This window comes from Cheilinus undulatus, linkage group 14 (genome assembly GCF_018320785.1).
Source record: "Cheilinus undulatus linkage group 14, ASM1832078v1, whole genome shotgun sequence".
Classification (NCBI taxonomy): domain Eukaryota; kingdom Metazoa; phylum Chordata; class Actinopteri; order Labriformes; family Labridae; genus Cheilinus; species Cheilinus undulatus.
Window position 1 is genome coordinate 36,275,080 of NC_054878.1, and position 27,751 is coordinate 36,302,830.

Genomic DNA, 27,751 nt, shown 5'->3' on the forward strand with positions numbered 1-27,751 from the left:
ATGGCCAACATCATTTGGCTTTTTTGTCCAATTTTTTTTTTTTTACAAAATCTTTTTCATGTCAAGGTGAAAACAGATTTCTACAAAGTAATGTCAGTTAAATAAAAATATGTAATGTCAAGTAAGTTATGTAAGTCAAGTCATACTTTATTTATCCCTGAAGGGAAATTCACACTTTACTCTTTATTGTTATACATGCTACACACACGCATAGGCTGAATTACATGCAAATACACATGCACAAACTGGATCCCCATGGACATGCACTAATGGAGAGATGTCAGAGTGATGGTCTTGCTGCTCTCGTTGAAGTGCTGCCGTGAGCTGTTGGGGGTTCAGTGCCTTGCTCAAGGGCACTTCGACAGTGTTCAGGAAGTGACCTGGCACCTCTCCATCTACCAGGCCAAAGTCCAGATATGGTCTGACCTAGACTTGAACCAGCAACCCTCCCATTCCTAGCCCAAGTCCTTCCAGACTTAGCTACTTCTTCTGTAGCTTTCACTGTATGCTTCGTGCCATTGTCTTACTGGAAAATGTATCTTCTCCTAATCCGTGGTCTTCTTGCAGACTGAATAAGATTGCCCCCCAGGATTTTTCTGTATTTTGCCGCATTCATTTTTACCCTCTACTTTTACAAGCCTTCCAGGGCCGGCGGCTAAGAAGCAGCATGATGCTGCCACCGTGCGTTGGTGTGTTTGGTGTCTTGTCTGATGGCCAAAAAGCACCATTTTGGTCTCATCAGACCAAAGAATTTTCTTCCACTTGTTCATAGAGTCTCCCACAAGCTTTTTGACGAACTCTAGTTGAGAATTAATGAGTTTTCCTCAACTCTGGTTTTCCCTTTGCCACTCTCCCATGAAGCTTTGACTCGTGACAAACCAGGGCAACAGTTGTATGCAGAGTCTCTCTCATCTCAGCTGCTGAAGCTTGTACCTCCATCAGACTAGTCATAGGTGTCTTGCTGGCCTCTCTCACTAGTCTCCTTCTTGCACGGTCACTCAGTTTGTGAGGACGGCCTGATCTAGGCAGATTTGCACATGTGCCATATTGCCATGTTTGATTTAACTGAACTCAAGGCAATGTTCAAAGCCTCGGGAATTATTTTGTATCCATCCCCTGACTTAAACTTTTCAATAATATTTTCTCGGAGTTGCTTGGAGTGTTCTCTTGTCTTCATGGTGTAATGGCAGCCAGGAATACGGATTAACCAGGGACTGGACCTTCTGGACACAGGTGGCTGGACTTCTGTTGAATGAAAATGTATGCAATCACTTATTTTACCTTACATATTTTTTTATTTAATCAACATTAAAGAGGGTTTTTTTTGTATTTTTTTGGTCAAAAAAGCCAGATTGCATTAACAGTGACTGATAAAACCAACAAAAGTCTAAAATATCCAAGGGGGTAAATACACCTACTCCTTTGCCTTAAATCTTTAACATGAAAAATGTATAGAAATCATCTACGTTGTGGTTGGTGGTCTTGGTTGCCTTTGTGGAGACATCACTATAAATTTTAGTCCATTTCATAACCAGTTCAAAAGTCCCCTCGTGAGCTTTAAATTGCCCCACTGGATGTAAACCAGCACCAGTGATCAGGCTGGGATTTCTCCTCCTTCCTCTTCCTCCCCTTGTTTGTCATTCATAAGATTCTCGGTGCTGTAAGAAGAGGAGGGGCTCTCCTCTCCTCTCTCCAGTCTTGCACCTCACGCTGTGAGCTCTCGCTCTGCGGGCTCCCTCAGCACTCAAGTCTACCAATAAACAGCCTGTGACAGCGCGGGCAGCAGCCTGACAGACACAGACGAGGGCTGACCGTGCTGCTGAACGGAGCTGCACGCTTTTCACCCCGGAATGGACACTTGGCAGCCCGGTGTGGTTTTAGGTGCACTCGATGTCAGAGAGCAGCATCCACCCAGCCAACCAGGCGCTGATCCCAGATGCTTTGGCTGTTCTCTCCCATGCATCTGCAATGATGGAGCATGCAGCACAGGATTAATACCAGTCCGCTTTGATGTATGATTAATAGGACACATCATGTTTTTTTCTTCATTTACAGACACATTTCCCGTCAGAGGACCTTCTCGTTGCTGGCAGCTGCTCTCCTTCCCTTTCCTACCTGTGCGTCCTCGTTGACATAACCGCGTTTTGTACATTTTTCCTTAATCTTCACAACAAGCACAGCAGTTGAGACATGCCTCTTCAACGCTGGCTGCTGCCAACCCTCCTGAAATAAAAGACCTACAGGAGGAACCGACATGGATGCTGGGAGCCGGGCTGTGACGGTCGGAGACGCTGGAGGTAATTATACGGCAGCTCACCTCAGGCTGGAGCTCGTGAACGCCACGAGCCCTCCGAGCCGGTGGGACAGCAGCACGAGCCCGCCGGCGGAGGGGACCGGGCTGGACGAACAGGAGAGGCTGATCCGCGAGCAGGCTTATCGGGACTTCACCACAACCATCCAGGTCCTCATCCTCATCAGCTCACTACTGGGTGAGTGGAATCACACTTATAAAACGTGCATGTTCTTGGTAGGAAAACACAGAAATAACCCAGCAGACGTTTGTTTTCTGTATGACAATACTGCTGTCCTGTTTTTTTATGAGCCTCAACAGTTTGATTTTAAAATCTGGGTCAAGGGAACCTTCCCTGTGGGAAACCCTCTGCCTAAATAATAAAAAAAAACGAGGAAAGTCAACGAGTCTTCAAAAAAAATACCATAAATATCAGCAAGACTTTGAATGGATAAGAAGCTGAACACTCTAACAAACAGGCCATGATTTTCGAATACTTGAATAGTCATTGATTTTGTCAGCATTATTAGTTTTAAGTGGTTCAACTTTTGGAACAGCACTGTGCTACTCAATGTTGCTTCTCTCTCACTTACCAAATTAAGAAGTAGCAGGACTTACCTTAAATCCAGGTAGTAAAGCCGACTGGTATAAAAGCCACAGCCTGTTCTTTAGAATCCCCTGTGGGGAAAAGCTTTAAACCGTACTCTTGCGTACTATTAGGTGCATTTTCGAGTTTCGTTGGCAGGGCCGCGTGTCCAATGTTAACGTACTGGGTGGGCGAGGATGGGAGGGGTTGGCTGCCGGTGCAAGTGCGGCAGCTGCCCTTTTGCGTACCCCTGACTCACTTTCTCATCCAGCTCACAGTGTACCTGGGCACAGTGAGGCCTGAGCAGTAGGCCTCACTCCTGGAGCTCCCTTGGTATCAAGGGTTATCACTCAAAGAAAGATGGCGGCGAATGCGGGGGAGAAATCAAGCTACAAATGTAAATTTCTTTGTTAATAGAGATCTAAAAAATATGAAAACCACTCCATTATCTTAGTTTGATGTTATTTTATGGATTATTTGCCTTTTTTTAGCGTAACATTTACTTTTATTTTTACGATTGTAAGCCGGTAACTGTGTCGTCGCGGACAAGCCTACGAGTTACAACTGGTGTTTCGCGTTAGCTAATGGCCGTGCTATACGGTGACTTTAAGCTGAATATGTCCGTGGCTTTGGGGTTTCTACATGTTATTTGGCTGAATATTAACACGTTCTCTTTCTTCGTCTTCCTCTGAATCGACAGACTACTTAGTGTTGGCACACCACTACAGTCAGAAAACGTAACTGCTATTAAGGGGTGTCCCATTTCTAAGTCACGAGATGGCCCTTACACTTGGTTTTGAGGGGCGAGTTAAGACTGAGGGTTGAGCTTGAGGGTAAGATTGAGGGGAGAATTGGGATTCAGCCTTAGGTTGATGTGGCAAAGTGCCAAACTAGCATATGCTCCAAAACCTGACCTGACCTCAGCGATTACTTCCATTTCATTCAGTTAATAATGATAATAATAATAATAACTTTATTTGTATAGCACCTTTTAAAAACAGAGGTTTACAAAGTGCGTTGAAAATAGACAGCATTACAATTAAGACAAGGCATCAAAACACAAGGGAAGAACATAATAGGAAGGACAAAACCACAACAACAGAAGATCCCATGAAAACCTAACCCCAGTATCATAATCATCCTGGTTGACACATTACAAAGCCCAGGACCATGTCAAACAAAAAGACACCATAACACCTAGGTATGCATATTCCAGAATAAAAGTAGTGACCAAGGATAGACAAATAGAAACAAATAAAAATAAATAAAAACCCAGAATAACCTAGACCAGTCCAGGCAACGCAGGAACCCAACTACATAAAAGAGACCTAAGGACCAGAGATGTGAGAGCACCTAAAATATAGAAAGAGATAGAAAGGACTAAAACTCAGAGAAGTAAGAATAAAATAAAACAAATTAAAATATATAAAGATTTATTGATAATAAAACACAAATTAGAAAGCTAGGAACTGTAGAAAGTCATTCATGAATTAATACAAATCTTAATAATGATGATAATGAGGTAAAGTGAACACAACAGGAAAAAGAGGCAAAAATGAGTAGAGGGAGGGTTAAATGCTCTAAAATCAAATAAGAGAAGTGAAGATGAACAGTAGCAGTTAGAATCAAACCAGGCATAAAATACAGAGCAAAGAGGAGCAGACACCAAAGTTATAACGTAAAATGTCTGGAAGAAGAAGATAATTTAAGAAAGAACACTGACAGGAAGAGGGAAGATACAGTAAAAGACAGAGGAAACAGAAAACGACATCACATAAAAGCAAGTCTGTAAAAATGAGTTTTAAGAAGTGATTTAAAAGATGTCACTGATTCTGCATGCCTTATTTCCTCGGGCAGGTCATCCCAAAGCCGAGGTGCCCTGACAGAGAAGGCCCTGTCACCTTTAGTCTTAGTTAAATCCACAATGTGCTGTTTCTGTATTTTTTCGCCGTATTAAGCTTGCACGTCTACTTGCTACAGAAAGGTGGTTGAGCTCTCGGCCTTTTGTGTTTGTTGTAAGAGACTCGCAGCCTGCAAATGGCTCGGCCCTCCTCCACCAGAGTCTGGATGTCCTCACTGAGGAAGTTTTAGTCATACCAGCACCCAACACTACAGTAACAGTAATACAGTATACTGTTTTCTTTACATGCCTGATACTGGTGAAATGAGAAAAAAAAAGCAGTTAAAAAGTGGCACCAAACCCCACCAGATTGGTCTATCGCTCCATTCACAGAGACTAATTCAGGAGTAGACGCAAACGGTTTTTGTCGTATCAGCATTTCATCCACATAGAAACAGCGTTTTGGGAGGCTGTAAACCCTACTATGAAACCGGGTCCTAGAGTGAACAAATCTGTATACACCTAATGTGTACATTACTCTAATAAGGACAGTGAGTACTTGATTACTCGAGTACTTGACCACTTAAACCCATCCCCATACCATATGGTATTATTTTGCATTTGTATTGTATCATATCCATCCTCACATCCAAAGTGTTCAATTGTTTATCAGTTTATTGCTAGTATTCCCAGTCCTACTCTGCACATCCTTCAAATTTTCACAATAATAAACTCCACTTCCATCTGCTATTTTGAACAATCAGGTAGTCAGCAAATCATCAGCTTTTTGATGTTTATTTAATTTTACTCATAGCATCTTGTCTGTGATTTATTTCTAGTAAGTGCACATAAAAGAAGCAAACATAGACTGAAGCTAAACTTCTATGGTTTATTTTTGCTTTCTCCCATTAGATTGAATATTTTAGGGTTGTTGGCACAGGTACACACTGGCACATATTTCCTGATAAATGTGACAGGTGTAAGCTTTGTGTTTTTATTATGATACTGCCAAATACTACTGGCAGTAAACACAACAATTCAAGCTCCTTTAAAGCCAAATGTGTTTTGGCTCTGAGACAGATATTCCCATGTGTGTCAGTAAGAGCTCATACTGCTGCTACTAATGATGAAGTGATGAAGGAGCCGTGTGAATTGTTGTTCATCTGCTCACACAGTCGTCGTTTGGGATTACCTTCATCGTCCAGCAGCTAGAAACATAATCCTTCTACCTAGAACTGCTTTCGGTATATGATAGTGTTATTTTCCACAAATGTAGCTGTTTCATTCAGCATCATTCTCAGCACAAAATATCCATGAAAGTTTATGTGCTGTCGGACTCAAAGAGAGGCTGGACTGTGTAGCTCACAGAAACAGTTCACTAAGGTGAAATAGGTCAGAATAAACCCACTGAATACGTGTTTGACTCGCAGCGCCTCCTGCTGTGCGTGCCAATATGGTAGAGCCAAGCAACAGGAATGGCTAAATTAAAGGGCTTTCAAAAGCATGGTTCAACCGTCTTACTTTTACTGATTTTCTCTAAGGCTTGGAGAACACATAGCCTTATTTTGCCCTTAAAGTGACCTGACTGAAAAATACTGTGAATGAACAATAAGTGGATATAATTTAAAAGTTCTGATCTGTTTGATAAGTCTTAAGGTCATAAATGCCATGGATACCGTAGCAGCACTTATATACAGTAAAATATAATTAGGCCTGTTAATAATAACGTGTTAACGCTCATGATTAATCCAGAAAGCTTAACGTGTTAAAAAAATAACACAATTTAATAATATGACTAAGTTTGACCACAACTTCCTCCCATAGTCCTCCTGCATGGATGTTTACATCCCTGGGGTGAAAAGGTTAAAGGTGGGTCAAACGCAGCCAGCAGTGATGAGTGAGGAGACAGACCCAGGTCTGCTTCACGGCAAATTTCGATTTAAAAAGCTGCCTAGAAGTCTGGATAAAACGAAAGTTGTGTGTACACACTGCAGTGATGAACTGTCTACCTAAGCACAACAAGTTTGAAGACCATCTTTGGGCAAAATGCATATTTGCTAATGTTAGCAAAGATGCTAACAACAACAGGGGATCAAGCCATGATAGCTAATGTTGCTGATGTTAGCAAAGATGCTAACAACAACATGGGAACAAGCAATGATAGCTAATGTTGCTGTTGTTAGCAAAGATGCTAACAACAACACAGGATCAAGTAATGATAGATAATGTTGCTAATGTTAGCAAAGATGCTAACAACAACACGGGATCAAGCAATGATGCATATTTGCTAATATTAGCAAAGATGCTAACAACAACATGGGATCAAGCAATGATAGCTAATGTTGCTAATGTTAGCAAAGATGCTAACAGCAACAGAGGATCAAGTCATGATAGCTAATGTTGCTAATGTTAGCAAAGCTGCTAAAAACAGCACAGGATCAAGCCATAACGTCAAGCTACACGGGCGCAGTCCAGCAGACCTGGATTTGTCCCTAAAATGACAACATCTAAGCTAACTAATGCAATCGCTAATGGGTCGCCAGAGACTGCAGACCCTCGACATCGCTGACGACAAAGGGCTTCAAGACATCATCTGGGTCGCCTCTGATGACCTGTACCACAGAACACCTACGAGAACTACTGTCACAAGAATCCGTGAACTGTATGACAGCTAAAAAGCAACTAAAGTGGAGTGTCTGATGTTAGGTCATGTGATCCAGTGTTAAAGCTTTGTTTGGACTGCTGTTGAAAGGAATCCAAGGCTGCATTGTATGTAGAGGATAAGAAAGGTCTCTGTTCAAAGATGTTTTTTCCAGCTTGACATAGTGGGTTTCCTTAACACCTCTCAGCGATCTTCTCTTGCCAGTATCCTAACGTCGTTGTCCTCAGAGGAATGGCCAGATGAAATGACTCTCCTATAATGGGCCATTTGTGTAAGGGCTGTTTTGTATCCCCATTGTAAGAGTCCTGCATTCCTCAGTTCACTGGGTGTTTTGTCCTTAGGGTGTACAGCCTCTACCTCAGTGTTCTCAAGTGTACTGAAACGTTGTGTTTTTGGAATATCATCTAGACTTTTCAGATACTCCAGACAAGTAGGAAATAAAAATGCAGTGATGTTTGCTGTTCTCCTCTTCTCTGGTAGTACTCCAATGATGGAAGACTTGATGAAGGCCCAATTAGAGTACTCACATAGGGCTTTTCTGAAATATTAGTGTTCCTTCTTGTTTCCTTCCATTTTTGTAGGTATTCGAGAAGGCCAAGCTGTCCTCTTTTAAGTCCTCAAGGGTGAATTTGCCACATTCATTTACAGCATTGATGTGAGTGGTGAAAGCTTCCACTTTGCTCGATGGAATCTAAAGCAATGATTGGGGTGGCTCCAGTGTGGTCTCTGTGGTCAACAGAGGCTATATCTTCTGTAGCCCAAGTCTCTCTAGCTCTGAAAGAAGCCTTTTGGAGGAGAGGCGAAATGTCTTGAAGAACCTCAGTCAAGTCCAGCTCAGTCAATGCTTTGGATAACCATGATCTGGATGAACGAAAACCTACACAGAATAAAATGAGAAAATATTGGAAATAACAGATTGTTAGACAGTTCTTTTTCAAAATAATGCCTCTTGTGCTTTTTTTATTTGTTTACTAGAAGGTCCAGTCCCTGTTGTGTGTTGATTCTATCTAATGTTAAAAAAACCTTTAAGGATGTGCCTGCATAATGAGCCAATTAGAATTACACTATGTGGTGAAAATTTATAAATTAATTTTTTTTTTTTTTTTATTTTGAAAATCTGAATTTCAGAATTTAAAATTTTATTGTTGTTAAAAATGACAATATAGCAGAAGGCAATTCAGATGATGGTATCTTAAATACACACCCAACCATAACTGAAATAATGTATTTTATTACTAAAGGTTAACTTTAGTTATTTTAGCAGTATCTAGTGGACATTAAAAAAAAAATCTTACCAGACCACAGCTATAAAAATCAGATCTCAACAGTGGTGTTGGATAAGGTAAGTTAATCCTATCTTGTTTTTATCTGGATGAAAATTTTTGTTAGGATAAGCAGAACTGAAATAAAATAAATCAGAATTATCCTGATCCTAATAGATGGCTGGAATTAGGCTGGATTACAGGATCACAAAGCACATCACCTTAATGTTTTAGGTATTTATTTCATGTAATTTGTGCTTGAATTGCTCCATCTAAACAGCGACATAGTAAATGAGGTAGATATAAGGGCTGTTAAAAAAACATAAAGGTTCTCTTTCCTTTGAAAAACAAAATAAAATAGCTGTATATGAAAATGATATTTTTGTCTTTTTAGGCAGCTGTCACAGTCTGTCTGTTTGTGTGAATTTGGCGCCCTCTATTAACAAAGAATGAAGTATTTAGTCCCAGTAATCCAGATATGATTATGTTTAGAAGTTTGTGTTGGGTCAGGTTTTCCTATTCAGTTTTCTTAGGGGCAAAAAAGGGAGAAATTGGGGTAAAGCTGGCATAGTGGTTGGGCCATGCCTCCTGTATTCAAGGCCGGTCTGTGGCTCTTTCCCAGCATGCCATCTCCCTTTCTCATCCCTTTTTCCTGCTCCATCGACTGTCCTATCACTCTCTTATGTTAGGTTCACACCAGACGCATGTAAAATCATTCAAGCGAGTTCATTACATATGAAATATATGTAAAGGAGAGAGTAGACATGAACTTGCAGCAAATGTGCAGCATGAATCGCTCAAATTGGGAGAATAATTTGAGACACTTCATTTGCATATTTGCGAGAGTTGAAAAAATGTAACTCAAGTGTGTGAAATACATCCCTGGAGGATCCCTTAACAACCAGCCTAGAGGGGTGAAGTTCCATTCAACCGGGAAATGGAGGAGAAACTTGTGGTATCAGTCTGTGGCTACTGGAAGCTATACAACAAAATGGCCTGTTCTACTAGCACAGGAATAAGAAGGAGCTTGTTTAGAGCAGTGGTTCCCAAAGTGGGGGGTGGGACCCCCAGGGGGGTTGCGAGACAGTGAAGGTGGGTCAAGGGATGCTTTCCAAAAAAATTTTAAAAATTATAACCATACATTTTATATATTATTGTAAAGAAAATACAGTTAAAAAGAGTTCAATTTAAAATAAAAATGTAGTTATCAAGTGATATTCATGCTTCAATGTAAGTAAAACAACCTAAAATGCAAGTTTTATACATGATACTTTGTGCAACATTGTGCACTTTATCCCCCTGAAGGGAAAGTGGGGTCCCTGATCTCTGACGGCATTATTTTGGGGGTCATGGGCTGAAAAGTCTAGGAAGCCCTGGCTTAGAGGAAAGGGAGTGAGGAGGGAAGATTGCCTGGTAAGTTCTGAAAACTTTTGTCTGTCACTTTGTCACCGCAAATACAAAGCAGCAATCCTCTCAATGAAGTCAAGCTATGTAGTCAAGAAGGAAGCCCCTCCTCTCTAGCGTCTTGTGGGCACTCGCATACACGGGATTCGACGCGATAGTGGAGTGAGTTATTTGCACTAATTTAAAAAAAAAAAAATTAAGCAAGTAATTTCCTATATTTGTATGTTCAGATTCGTGCAAATAGGCGATCATTCAGGTTTGGTGTGGATACAACATAATAAAGGCAAAAAAGCCCCGTAAATATAATCTTAAAAACTAAAAATAAAAATGGGACAAAGTAAGTTGGATTTGGACATGGTGATTTTGCAAAATCCAGGCCATTCTTATTCATGCATGTTGACCCATTTAAGCTGGGAGTAAAGCTAAAAAGGTGAATCATCAGCATCACTGACTGTTTGCTTATTGATTATTGAGGCAGGAATAATTTCTGTGAATACACTGAAGATGAGACGCATCAACACCCAAATCAATGAGCCTCAGTGCATGGCTGAGAGAATACGTTTCATTCCCCCTTGGCAACAAAAAAAGAGTCAAAGTAATTTTCACAGTGTGCAACTCTTGACCTGACTATGAATACTTAAATAACCAAGAGATTCAAATAATGAATAATAAATGTGATGAGGCTCCATGGGGCTGTCTTTGAGGTCTAGATTCTCATTAACATGTCATCAGGACACGGGCAACGCATTGTATGACATCAGAAAGGTTTGGATGAAAACAAGTAGTTTTTTTTGATATTCAGAAAGCTCTTTAGACCACAAATACACAATATTTCCGTGTTTTTTTTGGTCAATAATGGGATGTGAGTTAATTTCTGTCCAGCTCCAAATGGAAAACTGATTGTCAAATTCCTACATTTTACTTGTTGAAAAGTCTCATCCTGGAAACAACCAGTAATTGGTCAGTGCGGCTCTGACCTGGGTGGCTGCTGACCTTGTTAATACGTGCACTGTAGATTGTTTTCCCCTCATTTTACCCCATGCACTGTGCAAATTTAATACAGCTTATTGTAGAGCATAAGCTCTGCCTAAAATAGAGCTTGTGTTCAACCTAGACTGAAGCATAGCTGGTGCGACTCACTGATATCTATGAACACAGTATCACTATTTCCAGATAAAGCATGGACAGGTGAATTTAAATCAGAATAATGTACTCTAGTGGGCTAATATTACCAAATGATGTCTTTGAGGAACCAGAGCATGTGGCCCATACTGTACCATTCATGAAAAGGTGTTTCATTCAAACTTAAGTAATTATAACACCACAGAGAAGCGACAAAGAAGGTGTTAAACGTGCTAGAATGTTTCACAGTTTGAATTTTAGCAGCACACACTGCTATGTTTAGACACCTGGATGAGTCTCTACACTGACAATGACTCCTTCTTAACACCTATTCCTTTCCTGTGTGCAGCAAACAAAGCTTTTTCTGTTTCGGCGTTTTTCTTTTCACGTTGCCACCTTCAGTTGGCATTTGTTAAGTGGAAAGAGGAATTACGTTTAAGGTCTGCTCTTTCTCCTCATTGGCTGATGTAAGTCCGGTTGTTAAGGTGATTCTCAAGTGCCGGTTGAGTATTAGAGACACAAAGGAACAAAGAGATTTTATAGGCAAAACAAGCTGTGCATACGAGAGAATAGAAATCCCAGCACTGTCTGCAGGATGACATTTACAAGGACTTACTTCAGATTAACAATTAAGCTCAGCTACATGGGGCAATTTGTTAACATGGGCATGAACTGTCATGCAAAATAGCCATTAAAAATGTTCTTAAAGGCCAGTTATAATCTTTTTTATGTAAAACATATAGACTTTTGTGGCATTTATCATTAAAAAAAGAAAATGCAGAGACTACTATGATCATCAAGAAAAAAACAGTAAGACAAACAGGTAGGAATCTTAAATTTAGATGAGTCTGATTAAAAAACAATGGAAGTGAAGAAAGAATCTGTGTAATACAATCAAACTACACTAAATGGACAAATATATTTGGTCGCCTGACCTTAACAGATATAAGATAAGATAAGATAAGATAAGACAGTGTGTATGGTACTGATGTGCAAGAGGGACTAAAAATTACAGAAACATTACACATCTGAAAAATAACAAGTTTATCTTGCAGTTTGAGATTGAAGAAAAATAAACACTTGGGAAGGTGGCTGTGTGATGACACTGAATTCAAGTGCATGCACTTCAATATGGAGTCCCCGCCCACCCTCTTTTGAAGCTGTAATAGCCTCTACTCTGCTTTAGAAACCCATTCCATGAAACTCTTGCAGCACAGTTTTTATGCTTGGATATTTGCCAGTGGAAGTTCAGAACTCTGCGGAGCGCTGGTGACCATGCGCTGTAGCAGTCGTTGACCTTGCTTTGCAAGTTTACGTGTTCTTCCGCTTCGTGGCTGAGTTGCTGTTGTTCCTAAATGCTTGCATTTTCCAGTAATATCACTTTCAGCTGACTGTGAAATATCCAGCAGAGATGAAATTTCAAGAACCGCCTTATTGCAATGGACATCCATCAGTTTGGGGTGAGAATCACAAGTGGCCCCACAATATATTATCACCATACTTATGTCACGATTCAATATTATTGCGATTTTAAACATTTTGCAATACACAGTGTTGTGATACCATATATTGCGTTATATTGCAATCTATACCATTTTTTCAACTGTTTAGCTGATTTAACGTTAGCCTTGCTTTCATTTGTATTGTATTAACACAGTATGTTTTCATGCAGCACTCCTTGCAAACCCCATGTGTCATGTCCATGTTGTTCGTGCCCTGCTTTCATTCCTAATGTCCTTTCCCTGGTGCTACCATATTGATTATACTACTGTAACTTTCTCCTGCTGTATTACCATCACCTCTGCCGACCAGGACAAAGGGACAGAGGACGCAACAGCACCATCAAGTGGACAGAAAAGCAACTGATGCTATTTATCCAATATCATAGACTTCAGTTCATATTAGCAATTAATTAAAAAAGAATTGATAATTGGCAGAAGATATGATACGATATATCGGCACACAAAATATCATGATACTATGCTATACTGTTTTTTTGTCTTCCGCCCCTACCGTCAGTGTCACATTTTAAGTCCTCTCAGTCTCAGCCTGTGTAGCTGGGTTCCTGTGTTGCCTGGGTTCCTATTGTTCCTATTATTTCCTATTGTTTGTATCCTTATGATGACAATGTCTTGTCTGCATTCTGATGATGTCTACGGTGTCTTAGTTGTGTCGTATCCTATGATGTCTGCACTCTCATTGATGCCTTGTGTCTTAGTTTGCATGGTATCTCATGACGTCCGGGTTCTTCATGTCTTTTGATGTTATTGAATTATTATCTTGATCATATTTTTGGTTAGATTCTTTTAAGTGTTTTGGATCCTGTGTCATTTGCTCTGTCTTTTTTGTCTTTTGTTTGGTTTTTGTTGCTTTTTCTTCTGTTTGCTTCTGCACACATCTAGCACTTTGTAAACCCATGTTTTTAAAATTGCTTTGCAAATAAAGTTATCATTATTATAATTATTGAAGTCACTTTAGAACCATCCAAATGCAAATGTTTGCAAATGGAGACTGCATGGCTAGCTGTTTGATTTTCTACGTATGTGGCGAACAGGTCTGATTGAAACACCTGAATTCAGTAATGAACGGAGGCTGTATGTTTACAGGTTGTTGGTCCAGCCAGGTGTCTGTCTGGGCTATTACTGCGAACACAATATCACAGGATTGCTTTGAGAGTTTTCTTCCGACTTTGCTCGGAAGTCAAATCTGTTTCACGAATGAACTGATAAGATTATAGAGGTCAAAGGTCGAGGTCACTGAGCTTCCTTTCAGTGTGAACATGATATCTCAGTAATACTTTGAAGGATTTTCTTCAGCCTTCTCTGACTCAAGGATAGACTAAACACATTTTAGCGGTGCAAGGCCAAGATGAAAAACCACCCCAGTCCCTCTTCTTGACCTTATACTGTATTTTGTCTGCCTGGCAGTTGAGAACCTCACAGATGCATCTGAATACAGGGCAGTAAGTCTAGCTTCTGCCTTCTTTTGGAAGATAACTTCTCCTTTACACTGTCAAAGTCAATCAAATCAATTCAAAATGTCTCAGATAGTTATATCACCTTTAGTCCTGTATGTTTTTCTCTCGAGGTGAAAACTGTTTTAAATTGTTTGTGCAACAGAACATATTTTTAGAAAATGAAATACTGTCCTCCAGCTGTGATCCCGTATGTATATATATCACCTGGGCTTCAAACACTATGAAGGTGTGACATCACACCACTGCAGCTGTACCAAAGATAAACTCTCACAGCTCCTGATGAGAGCTCTCTTTGTGCTAAATATTACCTCCAGGGATTAGTAAAGGCCAACAAAGATGAGGGATTTAAACATAGGTGGAAAAGAGTTTGGTGATTTTTAACTCAAAAGAGAAACATGCACACTGTAACAGTCTGTAGAGCAGGCAGGAAGGTAGAACCAAAGTGTAGCTCACAGTGCCTACAGGCAGTGTAAGGGTCTGTCTCTACACACTTATACTTCTTGCTCATGTACAGGGTCGACTTCAGTCAGTCCAAAACCTGACAGTGTACCAGCCGGTACAAGCGCTGGACCGGTGTAGTGCTGTGCTCGACACTCTGTTTGTAAAAACACACATAAAAAAAACCTTGCAATAAAATCTTAAGAAATATAAAACAGAGAAACACATAAAAATGCACCGTCTTGGAAGGTGCTTGGACACCCGTTCTGCCAGTCACATTCATGATGGGCCAATCAGAGCAACAAGACAAAATGAGTTAGAGAACATGCGCTAACCTGAGCTAAACAAGCTAGTAGTGTTTGATCAGCAGAGTTTGTCGGTGGCTAAAATTCATGCCAAGGCCTTTTGGGAGAGGTGCAAAAACATGTTCTCTGCAAGGGGGAGCTTTGTTTCTTTGCTCTCATTTTAAGAAAGAAATGTGGTAAAGATCTGATTAAACTGCTACTTTTCTACAGCTGCATCCAAGCGAACTGCTCCACCAGCAGCCACTGTAAGTACTGACTCACGCTACCACCCCCCCACCCCATTGCAGAACAGTGTAAACATCGTTTCTGCCATGAAAAGCTGTCAGTGCTGTTCTTCGCTCTTTATTTCATAAAGAAATGTGGTCCAGTTCTGATGAAAGTGCTGCTACACCATAGCTGCATCCAAGCTAACTGCTATAGCCATTGCCACGTAACTAAACCCTGCCTGCAGCTACTGCCTCGTTCTCCTAAAATGCTGACTGGTCCAAACTGTTTTTGATTTGGCACAAATGTTGCAGACTGGAGCTTTGCAAGATGGATTTTGCCTGATGACAGACATGGAGTCTAGCCAATTCATCTGCTCTGTGAGGTTAAAAAGAATAAAGCAGGCCACACACTTCACGATAATTGTGCCGGCTAACCCCCCCCCTGCACCAAAGTCAGCAAAGACCTGATTATCGGATTGTTCTTAAGATTACCTAGCCTGATTATCCTGTAGTGAGTGGTGTGTTACTAGTTGATTTTACTAAGAAAATACTGTCCAAAATATATAAAATCATTACCTATTCAGATGAAACGGCATCATTACCATCACAAAAATGGGAACAGGCCCTGGCCATCACTCCCAATGCCATATTCTGGAACCAAATTCTGCATGAGTAACAATAAAATTTGATGAATACAATACAAGATTATTCACAGAGTTCACTTCACAGGTCACAGGATGTTTAAAATGGGTTTAGCACAATCTGGGACTGTACACCTGTACAACACTTTTGGGCTGAAATCACCAAATCACTCACCAATCCCTCCGTCCCCCTGACTGTGCCTCATAAAAGATCTATCAATAGTCAACCGAAGTCTGGAAAAGGGAAATCAGTGTTCTTGGCGCTAACTACCGCCAGGAAAACAATCCTCATGAACTGGAAATCAAACCACACCATAACCATCACACACTGGAAAAACTTTCTGCTCCAGCACATCTCACTAGAAAAACTCTCACCAAACAGAACTCAAAACCTCAAGATTCAATAAACTCATCATAGCACTCCATCAGTTATTCATTTTGGTCCTCTTTGTTCAATATCAGCCTAATGGTATGAAAAAAATGAATGGAAAAAAAAGTCTCAGCATGTAGCTTACAGCTAACCACAGTAGCTTCTACGCTCTAAAGTTTGACCATGACTGGTAGTCAGTGAATAGAATCTGTAAGTGTATGGCGTGATTCTTTGTCACCATGTGTGGGACACTGGTAAAACAGCCGGTCAGTGACTCTGCCACTGGTTGTTGTGGGTAGTCAGCGTGAGGCAGTCTGACCTAGAATCATAAAAAGTAAAATGGGGCAGTAAAATAAAATAAAATGGGGCAGTTAAATAATCATTTTGACACACACCTGAGAATTATTTAGAAAAATAGTTGTTTGTCATGAGCCTTGAACTAGGACATGTCCCACTCTCATGCAGTTTTGGGGGAGATCTTGCCTGAACTCAGGCTTAGTCATCCACAGGGTTCCTGCAGATTCTTGAAAAGTCTTAAAAGGTCATGAACAGTTTGTTTTATTCAAGCCCATAAAAATTCTTATATTTTAGATTGCACTTTGACTAAGATGTGTCTTTATCCAATCTGCATTTTCTAACCAACCTTGTACTTTTTTATTGTTCTTTTCTGTTTATGCTTGTCAGGGTCACTAATTGCAGTGTTAATTTTGACATCATTTTTTAATTTTAGTCTAGTTTTAGTCTTTAGATTAAATGTCTGTTACTTTTAGTCACATTGTAGTTGTTTCTACCCTTTATAATTTTAGTCTAGTTTTAGTTGACGAAAACTCAAAAACATTTCAGTCTAGTTTTAGTCATCTTGATGAAAACTAAACTTAGTTTTACTCATCAAAGATATATTTGTAGTCTAGTTTTTCTTATGGAAAAAAATGTGGATGAACATTTTTTTGTCAGAGTTTTAGTCAACGAAAGCTGAATTATTGTATGACTCACAGTGATTAAATAAGCCTTGTGTTGTTGTGAAACACTAGTCCAGTTCTTTAACATCTGGGCTAATGAGTAAAGCCCGCCTTTATGTTGAAAGGTCTTCCCTGGCAGGTGTTATTTTCCTTTGTAAAAGTGAAGCTGATTAGAATCAGCTCATCATAAACTGCTCAAACGTGTGATGATAAATATCAATATATGGTACACTGTTAGAATGGAGGCATCAAATGTGCAGGAAATTACCAAATTTGGGCGTTTGACTAAAAAACTAATTTGGCCTATACCATTTGACATTTCAAAAACAGTTCAGTAATGATGAAAATCTAGTCCTGGTCCTAGTGTAAAGAGAAATCTCTCATGCCTTGTTTATATTTTACAGTTTGCTATGAAAAAAGTGGAATAATTTTTTCTCAATTCAGGTCTTAGAAGAGGTCCAAAAAAGTATTTTTTAGTGTGTAGAAAGTCTGCATCCAGTGCCAGCCTTAAATCCTTAAATTCCGACTAACCTTAAACTTCTTTGAGCTAGCTCGATGCTGATTAAACTGATTAGATTGGCTTGTTTTACTTGGCTCACTGCAGCTTTAATTCTTAGCCTACTACTTGATTGAATGAAAGTTAGTTGGAGGCAGCGTTTCCAATATGGTGACTGCCATTGCTGGGCTTCAAAACTTCTCTACAGAACCAAATAGGTGAGGTCGCTGAGTCTAAGTCCATGTTTAATACACTTATTACCGTGTAATGATGCTGAAATGGAGCTGCATCAAAAATGATTGTGATCTTTTTGTACAGCAACAACAAAGGAGTTATTTTTCTTTCATGCTGAGAGGGGTTATGGTATTTTTTCATCTTTTCTCTTCACACTCTCCCTATTTTTCTCCCTCTCATTTTTAAAGATGTTGCCTGTTGCCTGAACTTCTTATTGCCTCATCACTATGAAAAGAAGCCAGACTATTCTACAACAGAACCTAAAAATGTAGGACTCAGGATGTTAATTTGCTGTGGACATAGGGTTTTATGCACCGCCTCATTGTACACAATGACTATTTGTACTGATTTCATTAATCCATGTGAGTCTGCCTCTCAGGATGCAGAGGCTGAGCATTAATTAGTGCTATATTAGGATTTCCCTGAAATGCTCCCCCTGTGAGGTACTGAAATCCTGCAGTTAGAAGCAGTAAACAACAGCATTTTCCCCTAAAAACAGCCTCTTCTAAATCCACATAGAACCTCACAGGACAAATTTAAAAACCTAATCCACAGTATTTGACTCTTATATGCTTACAGCTAAAGTGCAGATTCTTCAGGAATTAATTCATTCATTAATTCCTTTCCCTCTTGCATCAGCCGCTGGTGACACACTGTGACCTGCTTCTGAACATTTCCAGACATCACAAACAAATAACCTTAAAAAACCCTTTTCCTCGGCAGAGAACATCTTACTCTGTTTGCAACAAAGAGAGCGCGGCTAACACCATGTGAGTAATTACATCTTTAGAGGCTGCTATCACACATGTCACTGTGTGACCTGACGTCAGTCTGCACGCCACAGGGAGTCCAAAAATCACCTTTTAAACCCTCATTAGCAAGCGGCGCTTTCTCAGAATTATGGAGCAGTGCTAACATAAAAATGCCACAGTGTTCCCGCTCACACCTGGAGTGACGTCTCACTCTTTTTAGGGTTTAGTCATGTCTTAGAGCTGCAGGATTTGCTCTTTTGAAGGATTGATGCCCCCCCTTTTGCAGCTACAACAGCCTCCACTCTTCTTGGAAGGCTTTCCACAAAATTTGGAGTGTTTCTATGGGAATGTGTGCCCATTCATTCTGTAGAGCATTTATGAGGTCAGGCACTGATGTTAGATGAGAAGGGCTGGCTTACAATCTCTGTTTCAGTTGAAGATGCTCAATAGAGTTGAGGTCAGAGCTCTTTGTGGGCAAGTCAAGTTCTTCCACTTAAACTCACCACCATGTCTTTATCGTCCTTGCTTTGTGCACTGGGGCACAGTCATGTTTGAAAGGAACAGGGCCTTCTCTAAACTGTTGCCACAAAGGTGGAAGCATAGCATTGCCCAAAATGTCTTGGTATGCTGAAGCATTAAGATTCTCCTTCACTGGAGATAAGGAGCCCAGCCCAAACCCTGAAAACAGCCCCATCTATCATCCCTCCTCCACCAAACTTCAAAGTGTGCACAGTGCAGTCAGACAGGTAACGTTCTCCTGCTGTCTGCTAATCCCAGACTCGGCCATCTGACTGCCAAACAGAGAAGCATGATTTGTCACGCCACAGAATACATTTCCACTTCTCCACATTCCAGTGTTGGTGTGCTTTACACCACTCCGTCCAATGCTGCCATTGAACTTGGTGATGTAAAGCTTGCATTAAGCTGCTCGACCATGGAAACCCATTCCATGAAGCTCCCGCCGCACAGTTTTACTGCTTACATTAACGCTAGTGGTGGGAATCACTAGTGGCCCCACAATACGATATTATTACGATTTTAAACATTTTGCAATACAGTGAGTGTTGTGATACCATATATTACGATCAATACCTTTTTTTTCAACTGTTTAGCTGATTTAGCATTAGTCTTGCCCTCATGTTTTTTGTATTTCCACAGTATTTTATTTTCATGTAGCAGTTCTTGCAAACCTCATGTGTCATGTCCATCTCATTCGTGCCCTGCTTATATTCCTGATGTCCTTCTCTGCTGCCATGTTTGTTGAACAAACTTTCTCCTGCTCTATGACCGTCACCTCTGTTGAGCTCACTGGACAATTGTCCGAACAACGATGAGACCAAAATGGAGCTTTTCGGCCATCACATAAGATGCTATGTTTTGTGAACATCAAACACACCATCCCGATTGTGAAGCACAGTGGTGGCAGCATCATGCTGTGGGGATGCTTCTTGGCAGCCAGTCCCGGAGAGTTTGTAAAGGTAGGGTAAAATAAATAGGAAAACCTTGAGGACAGTCTTACTCAGTGTGCAGTCAGTGGAAGGGTAAAACATGGTGGTGAATACTTTTCATAGGCACTGTGTATATTGAAGTTCCCAAAGGTTGTATCAGCATTATTTTTGGAGTATTTTCCTTTTGCTATGTAATATTTCTATTTCGCTTCTCTTTCCCACAGGAAACACCACAGTGTTGTGGTGCACCTGCTGCACCAACGTCTTCAAATCTGTCACCAACCGATTCATTAAGAACCTGGCGTGCTCGGGTATCTGTGCCGGCCTGGTGTGTGTCCCCTTTGATGTTGCACTGGGAGCAAACCCCCGCTGCTGTTGGTGGCTTCAAACTCTGATGTTCTGCAAGACCATCAAGTTCCTCCACAAACTCTTCTGCTCGGTCACCGTGCTCAGCTTCAGTGCCATCGCACTGGACAGGTCAGTAAGAAGACATTACAGTCTGTTTGTCTCTCTGTTTATTCCTCTTTAATGGCAAAGCAGGATGTTTTTCTTGACACTGTTGGCAAATCCATGCCTATTACAAATAATGTTCAAGATGCAGTGCAGTCATTTACCTTGTTTACCTGATTCTGAGGTCATGAGAAGTGCTCTGTTGGTGCTGTTTAAATTGACTGCTTTAGTACTCACAAATTTAAAGACAAGTTAAAGTAGAAAACTCATTTTTGTCATAAAGTATGCGGCTTGCAGATGAATTTAAATCCACCTCTTAACAACAACAAAAAGCACTTTGTCTCTGAGTAGTAGGAGAGCGAGGTTTCGTTTTTCGCTCATCAGGCTTTGAAAGATGAGTTTGACAAAGGCTCATGGCTACCTCCCACTCACCTCACGGGATTTGAAAGTAAAACAAGAGAGAAGTGGATGTTTCAAATCGCTCCTCTGCTCAGTGTATGAATACAAGTCATTTTCTTTTTGAAAAAATGAGACTTTGAGGCTGAAAGATACACACTGAAGAAGAAGAATCAAGAGAGGTGCCAAACTTGATAAGATTTTTTTAGGAGGAAGAAGCTTTTTTGCTGTCTCCTTGTACACCCTGTGGTGAGGACGAGAGCAGTTTAGGGGGTGGGGGGTGCGATCGATAGAGCGTGTGTACTCCAGGCTGAGTGGCCTCCCTGCAGCGCAAGCTGGAACTCAAAACAGTCTGACTGATGAGTGTAGCTGCTGCCCACATAGGATCTCTCTTTGTTAAATACACTAACACAGTTTTTAAAGTACTATTTATCCAGTTCATCTTTAAGTGAAACTTTATTAGGAAAGCTCAAGTGATACAAAGAAAATACAACTACTAAGAGCAATGGTTGCATACACTATGAAAGCTAGTCCACACACTGGTGTTTTTTTTTTTTTTTTAAACAGAGGTTTCCTTCAATAATAATCCAGTCCACACACGCTATGTTCTCAAAAATATCTTATCCACATGAAAAGGCAAAACTAGGACTATCACTGCTTTTAAGCACTAAATGTTTAAATAAGGAAAACTTTCTTTTCTGTAAATTTTAGGGTGTAGGTTTCAGGAGTAGCCTATGGGTTCAGTTTGCTACAAGTTGTAGATTGGTGATTTCCTCAAACTGAACCAGGAAAACAAAAATGAAAACTTTACTTAGGGTGAAAACCACACAGCAACAGGAGAGACTTAATATGAGTTTAACAATAATTTATTTTACAAATTGAATTAAGAATTGTGTGAAGTCCTTGACGAATGAACTCCACCGTGATGATTTCATGTATTTGAAGGGGTAGTGAAGCAAATGGCAGGAATAGGATACCCCCCTGTGGAGTCTAGACACTGGTGGTGGTGTTGAGAGATGAAGGATCAGATGAGGAGCAGACTTCTGAGAAGCTGCCCAGGAACCAATGAGGTGGCATGGAGGAGGAGACTGAGGTAGGAGACCCGTGAGGATCTGAACTAGACGCTGATTCGCTGAATGGAGGTTGCTGGGGTGGAGGAGGATTATAACGTCTGCACAGAACAGCCGGCTGACTGTGACCGTGAAAATCTGACAGGTGCATGAGGATTGGTCAAACAAGGTTGTGGCAGAATTTGATTAGCTGAGTACTTAGGAGAGTGAACGCCTATAAGCAGCTGGTCGTCAGAGCAGAAAGAGAAAGAATGGGAAAGGGAGATGTGTGAATGAGTGGTGACTTAAGAATGAGCAGAAACAGTCTTCCTGCTTGAACTTTCGCTGAGCTTCATCTCATAATGTGCTAAAATAAGAGAGTGCTGATTTTGGGGCTGTAGTAAAACCATTCCTATTTTTGGAGCAGTTTGAACCCAACAGAGAAAATTAAATAAAAGTTAATTGTGACAAAGAAAGAGTGTTTTAATGTTGGCTAAATATCAGTGTTTCATCTCACACACTGGATCAGTTAAGTATTTAAATCTCTGCCATGCAAATTTTTTTTACATACAGTATGTCCCTCTTGCTGCTGAAGCTTGTTCATGTCGTAAAGACATTGTGTTAATGGTTTATTTATTTATTTATTCATTTTTTATTTTACTCTGGTGTAGACATCTGGAAATTAAGAGAAATTATAGCACAGATTTAGTTTAGCTTTCTTTTGTTACCTTAAAAAAAATAACTTTATTGAAATCTTAGTCCCAAGGTGCACATCAGTGCAGAGCCTCCTCTTTCTGGTGTTTGAATATCCTGCATTTCCTCAACTGTTTCACATATTAAAAGTGATATCATGGCAAAAAGTGCACAGGAAGATTTCAGAGTTTTATGGAGATGGCTAAAATAACTGTTCAAGGCCTTCCTTGAGTAATATGTATTTCACACAGGGCTTCATAATATCCATGCAATCTCACTGAGCACAATCAAACTATGCTTTATCTGAATTTCATGTATTCATCGGGGTTATTGCAGTCAGATACAGAATATCTGCGGCCTGGTCTCTGCCTGGGTTTCACTGCTACAAAGATTATTTTGCATCCATAGCAACTAATACAGTCAATGCTATCAAACCAATGAATTATTTATTCTCAAGGAGGCTAATCGAGGCTGTGGATATACAAGCCTGCTGCCACTGCAGGCTCACTGCAAACACACTCGTACGGTAACGTGCTGATGAAGAGACAATCCAGGGAAATAAGCAAGTCCTTCACACCGTGTGTTTTGCTTGTTATTAAAGGAAAACAATAGGATGAGAGATAATCTGCATAGTATTATGTGTGATACGAGGAGATATGCGCTGATAGCACCCACTCTGTTTCAACTTCTTCAAGGTAACACAGCATGCATAAACGGAGAGAAAATCATTCCATCCCAGTCCAGTAAAATAATGAGTAAAAAATATGCCTGCTCACTTTCTCATTACTCCTATCTTTAACCACTTTGAGTATTTTCTGTTGGATTTTTGAGGTTTTTGCAGCATTTTGCAAGAAACAAGTCACAATACCATTAAAGATACTGCAACTTTGATATTGATAAAACCCATTATACATTATTGAAAATATCTGAACATCTGTTTTGTTGTGTCAGTACAAACCTCCTTTTTGGTAAGAAAGTTTCAGCTTTAAAGGGATACTTCAACATTTTGGCAAATTCACCCATTACTATAATTCCTATAGTCTTAGGAATAGGTCCATTTCCTTTAGTTGTCAGTGCAAGCTGTTTCTAGATCTGGGGGGACCGATATACCAGCTGCACTGCTAACGCTATGTAAGCAGATGGTATTTTTTGCTTTCCCTCATCAAACGCATCAAATACAGAATCCAACAACTCCGAAACGCTCTCGTGGACAAGTTGTGACCTGTACATTCACCACGCTATGAAATAATCATAGAACATTACGAGACGGAGATGTTTTAAAGTTAAATGCAAAGCCGGAACTACACTCCAGACATGGCTGCTGCACTGTGTCACTCCACCCAGTGGTTTACTCAAGAAATAGTTCCGAGTATTTGCTTCATGTGTCGTAATGTTACATAATTATATATTATTATTTCATAGTGTGGTGAATGTGCAGGTCACAACTTGTCCACGAGAGTGTTTTGGAGTTGTAGGATTGTGTATTGTGTAAAGCAAAAAATACCATCTGCTTACATAGCGTTAGCTCTGCAGCTGGTATATCGGTCCCCCCAGATCTAGAAACAGCTTGCACTGACAACTAATGGAAACAACCCTATTACTAAGACTATTGGAATTATGGCAATGGGCGAATTTGCCAAAATGTTGAAGTATCCCTTTAAATAAAGGATTAAAATGAATGTGTAAATGAACACAATACTTCATCATCTGCTCTTGCTGGGATTACCTCTGGTGCATCTACTCTGTATCTTAATCTGAATCATTTAAGAGTGTTTACATAGTCTACAATTTAGAAACACTCACCAGATAGTTAAACTGCACTTTAATGTCAACCTATGGTTGTTGCTCGATCAGCTGACCACTGCCATGTCTCAGTATATGCACCATGAAGAATACATTTATTGACTAAAGTGTGTCTGACTCTGCTGCTCTAGGTGGCAACATGCTATGGTTAAATGTATGTGTTCCTGGCTGAAGCGTGTTTTTTTTTTTTTTTTTTTTTAACCTTTTGAACCCTGAGCCTATTTTTCTGTTTTTAGGTTTCTGCTCGAAAATTGCATACCCATAATAAAATGGGTATATTTCTGCAACCACAAGGTCTATTTGAATAATTTTGGTGTCACAGTAAAGGTAACACTTGTGAGATTAGTTGAGATGTGTTAATATGAGTATATGTGATACTGGTGAAGAGTAAATGAAGATGGTAGACAGCAAAAATTTTATAAATTTAGGTTTGCCTGAAAAAAAGAAGCATTTTCAGGATGAATATCCCTTTGAAAATGATGCAGCTGCAGCTCTAAACCTTTATCAGACCATTTGTTAGTTAGTTTGTTTGTTAGTTTGTTAGCAACATAACTCAAAAAGTTATGGATGGATTTTGATGAAATTTTCAGGAAATGTCAGAAATGGCATTGGGAAGAGCTGATTAGATTGTTGGAGTGATCCGGATCACCTTCCAGGAATTTTTTTAAAAGGATTCTTTACTATTCTTTACTAATGGCGGAGGTCTGCGCTGTCCGAGTGCTTTTCTAGTTTCACACTGTTTGCCAATGCCTCTCAAAGTCCCCCAATTGAACCTCAAGGTTCACAAGTTTAAGTCAGTCAGATTTCACAAATCCAGCATATTTACTAAATCACTGATAAAAACAAAACAAAAAAAAAAAACAGGGAAATTGATTGAGGATTCAAATATGACAGCAATTCAATTGCAGAAACTACTTGAGAAAAATAAAGCTGTAAACAGACACAAAAAAATTAAATCAGTCAAATAAAAAAGGCTTTAGTAATCCTTTTCAATCCTGGATTAGTGTTTTTTTTCCATTTGCTCCTCATGAGGTTTCCATCAGTTTAAAAGCTTTTGTTTCATAAATCAGAAATGAATTTTGAAGCCATATTGTACCTGTTAATAAAGGCTTTTTTACTCTACCAAGGATATTTTGCACTCCTCACCAGGACTTGTTAAGAATGAAATTTGAGAACCTCTGCACTAAACTATCACTGTGTGTGGATCCAGCCTGTGGGCCACCATGATTCTGTAATTAATTCCTCTGAAAGGATTTCAGGCTTCATGACTTTTTTCTTTTACTTGTGCTTTTCCCACCCTGGCATGTTGAATGTCTTTGTCCTGTGGTAATGTCTTGATTCTGATTGATTGTAGGTACTACTCTGTGCTGTACCCCCTGGAGAGGAAAATCTCAGACACAAGATCTCGAGATCTCGTCATCTATATCTGGGCTCATGCAGCAGTGGTTAGCCTTCCTGTGTTCGCTGTAAGCAACGTGACGGATGTGTACGTCACTTCGTCCTGCTCAGATGACCAGGCCCACTCTCTGGGCCACATGGTGTACGTGCTGATCTACAATGTTACCACAGTGATCCTTCCTCTGGCCCTGGTCTTCCTCTTCATGCTGCTGATCCGCAGAGCGCTCAGTGCGAGCCAGAAGAAGAAGGTGATCATCGCGGCGCTGCGGACTCCTCAGAACAGCATCTCTATCCCGTACGTGTCGCAGAGGGAGGCTGAGCTGCATGCCACTCTGCTGGCTGTAGTGTTGGCATTCTCAGCCTGCAGCGCCCCCTATGGAGCCCTGGTGGTGTATCGTACTATTTTGGCAGACTCAAAAGAGCTCCCCGTGTCTCTGTTTCTGACAGCCCTCTGGCTGCCCAAAGTCTCCCTCCTTACCAACCCACTTTTGTTTCTGACTGTGAACCGCTCAGCTCGCCACAGCTGTCTGGACCTGCTGGCCAGGATCCACAGACGCTACAGCCGTCGGAACGTGGTCAGCACAGGCGGTTTGGCCTCTTTGGGGGTGGAGGGTGGGATCGGGGAGCCGGTGGGACTTGAAACTGCAGGGCGATCTGGGAGTCAGCTCCTGGAGATGTTTAACATTGGCCAGCAGCAGATTTTTAAACCTTCTGAGGAAGAAGAAGAGGAGGAAGAAGTAGAACGTGACACCCCTTCTCAAGTATCAGGAGGCTGCTCTGTGCCAAAAGACGACCAGAAAGCTGGTCCCAGACTGGGTAGTCTCAGAGGGGAGGTGATCGCCAAAAAGGAGCCTCTGCAGGCAACAGGAGGAGGGCTGGTCATCACAAAAGACTGCCCTCCTTCAGTCTCGGCACCTCGTGGATCTCCAGTCCACACGTGTGCTTACACTTCATCCTCTCAGGTAGCCCCAGCTACGCCCACAGAGGTCGAGGACTCCACACAGTTTGGTTTCGGACCCTTCGAGCTGCCCCCTCAGTGGTTACCAGAGACGAGGAACAGCAAGAAGAGGCTGCTGCCTCCTCTTGGGAACACGCCTGAGGAGCTGATTCAGACCAAACTGCCTAAAGCAAGGCCTGAACGGAGGATCAGCAGGAACAACAAAGTCAGCACCATCCCTGCTGTGGATCCGTGAGCTATTCCTGCAGGTTACTGATCTGCAACACTGGGCACAACCCATTTGCAGGGCGGGCCTATTGAGCTGGAGGATATTGATGTGCAAAGCTGTTGGAGGAGATAGATTTTGGTTTATTTAAACTGTTTGACCTTTTTTAAAATCTTCTCAGTTGCAGCCGAATTCAGGTTATCCTATTTTTTGCACAAAATCTGGCCTTTTCTGCTTTTCTATTGGAATCATATTATTCTAATACTAAAGCATTTACAATGATGTGACAAAACTGTCCACCCACTCCAGTTTGGAGGGATCCACCTCCATGATCTAGGACTGAGACAAAAGTGTCATGATTAATGAAGAGGATAAATTTGTCAATTTCCACTCCTGACTGGAGATGGCATCAGTAATTAAACGAACACACTGTGCAAATCTAATCATCCTGAAAGATGCACTGATACGATTCAATAGTGAATAATGAACCTAACAACAAAACCCTTTTGTATGCCGGTAATGCTAAGATTGCACTCTGTAAATGGACACATCTCAGTGTTGAATCATTCCATTTCCCCTGTGTGGGGCTGTTTTGTTGTAAAGTTTTACTAAAATGTTTGGGATTTAATCGTCTTTTTCTTAAGTGTTACTTTTTAATATATTCACAGTCCTTCTAATGTGATGGATGCTATCATTTGTACGTTTGTTGTAACTGGATTTTAGGGGGGGGGATTCCAGATGTACAGTATGCCAACATGTGTTCTGTAAATGTGTCATTTTCAGAGTTAAACTATATGTTTAGTCTTG

At 40.6% G+C, this 27,751-nt stretch overlaps 1 protein-coding gene across 1 annotated transcript; it reads left to right on the forward strand.

The window, feature by feature from the left end:
* Positions 1-2,254: 2,254 nt before the first annotated feature.
* Positions 2,255-27,560, forward strand: gpr176 (G protein-coupled receptor 176). The gene is made up of 3 exons (XM_041806046.1): positions 2,255-2,489; positions 20,217-20,469; positions 25,738-27,560. Exons 1-3 carry the CDS (start codon positions 2,255-2,257, stop codon positions 26,972-26,974), a joined length of 1,725 nt encoding a protein of 574 aa, XP_041661980.1. The 3' UTR covers positions 26,975-27,560.
* The last annotated feature ends 191 nt before the right edge of the window (positions 27,561-27,751 follow it).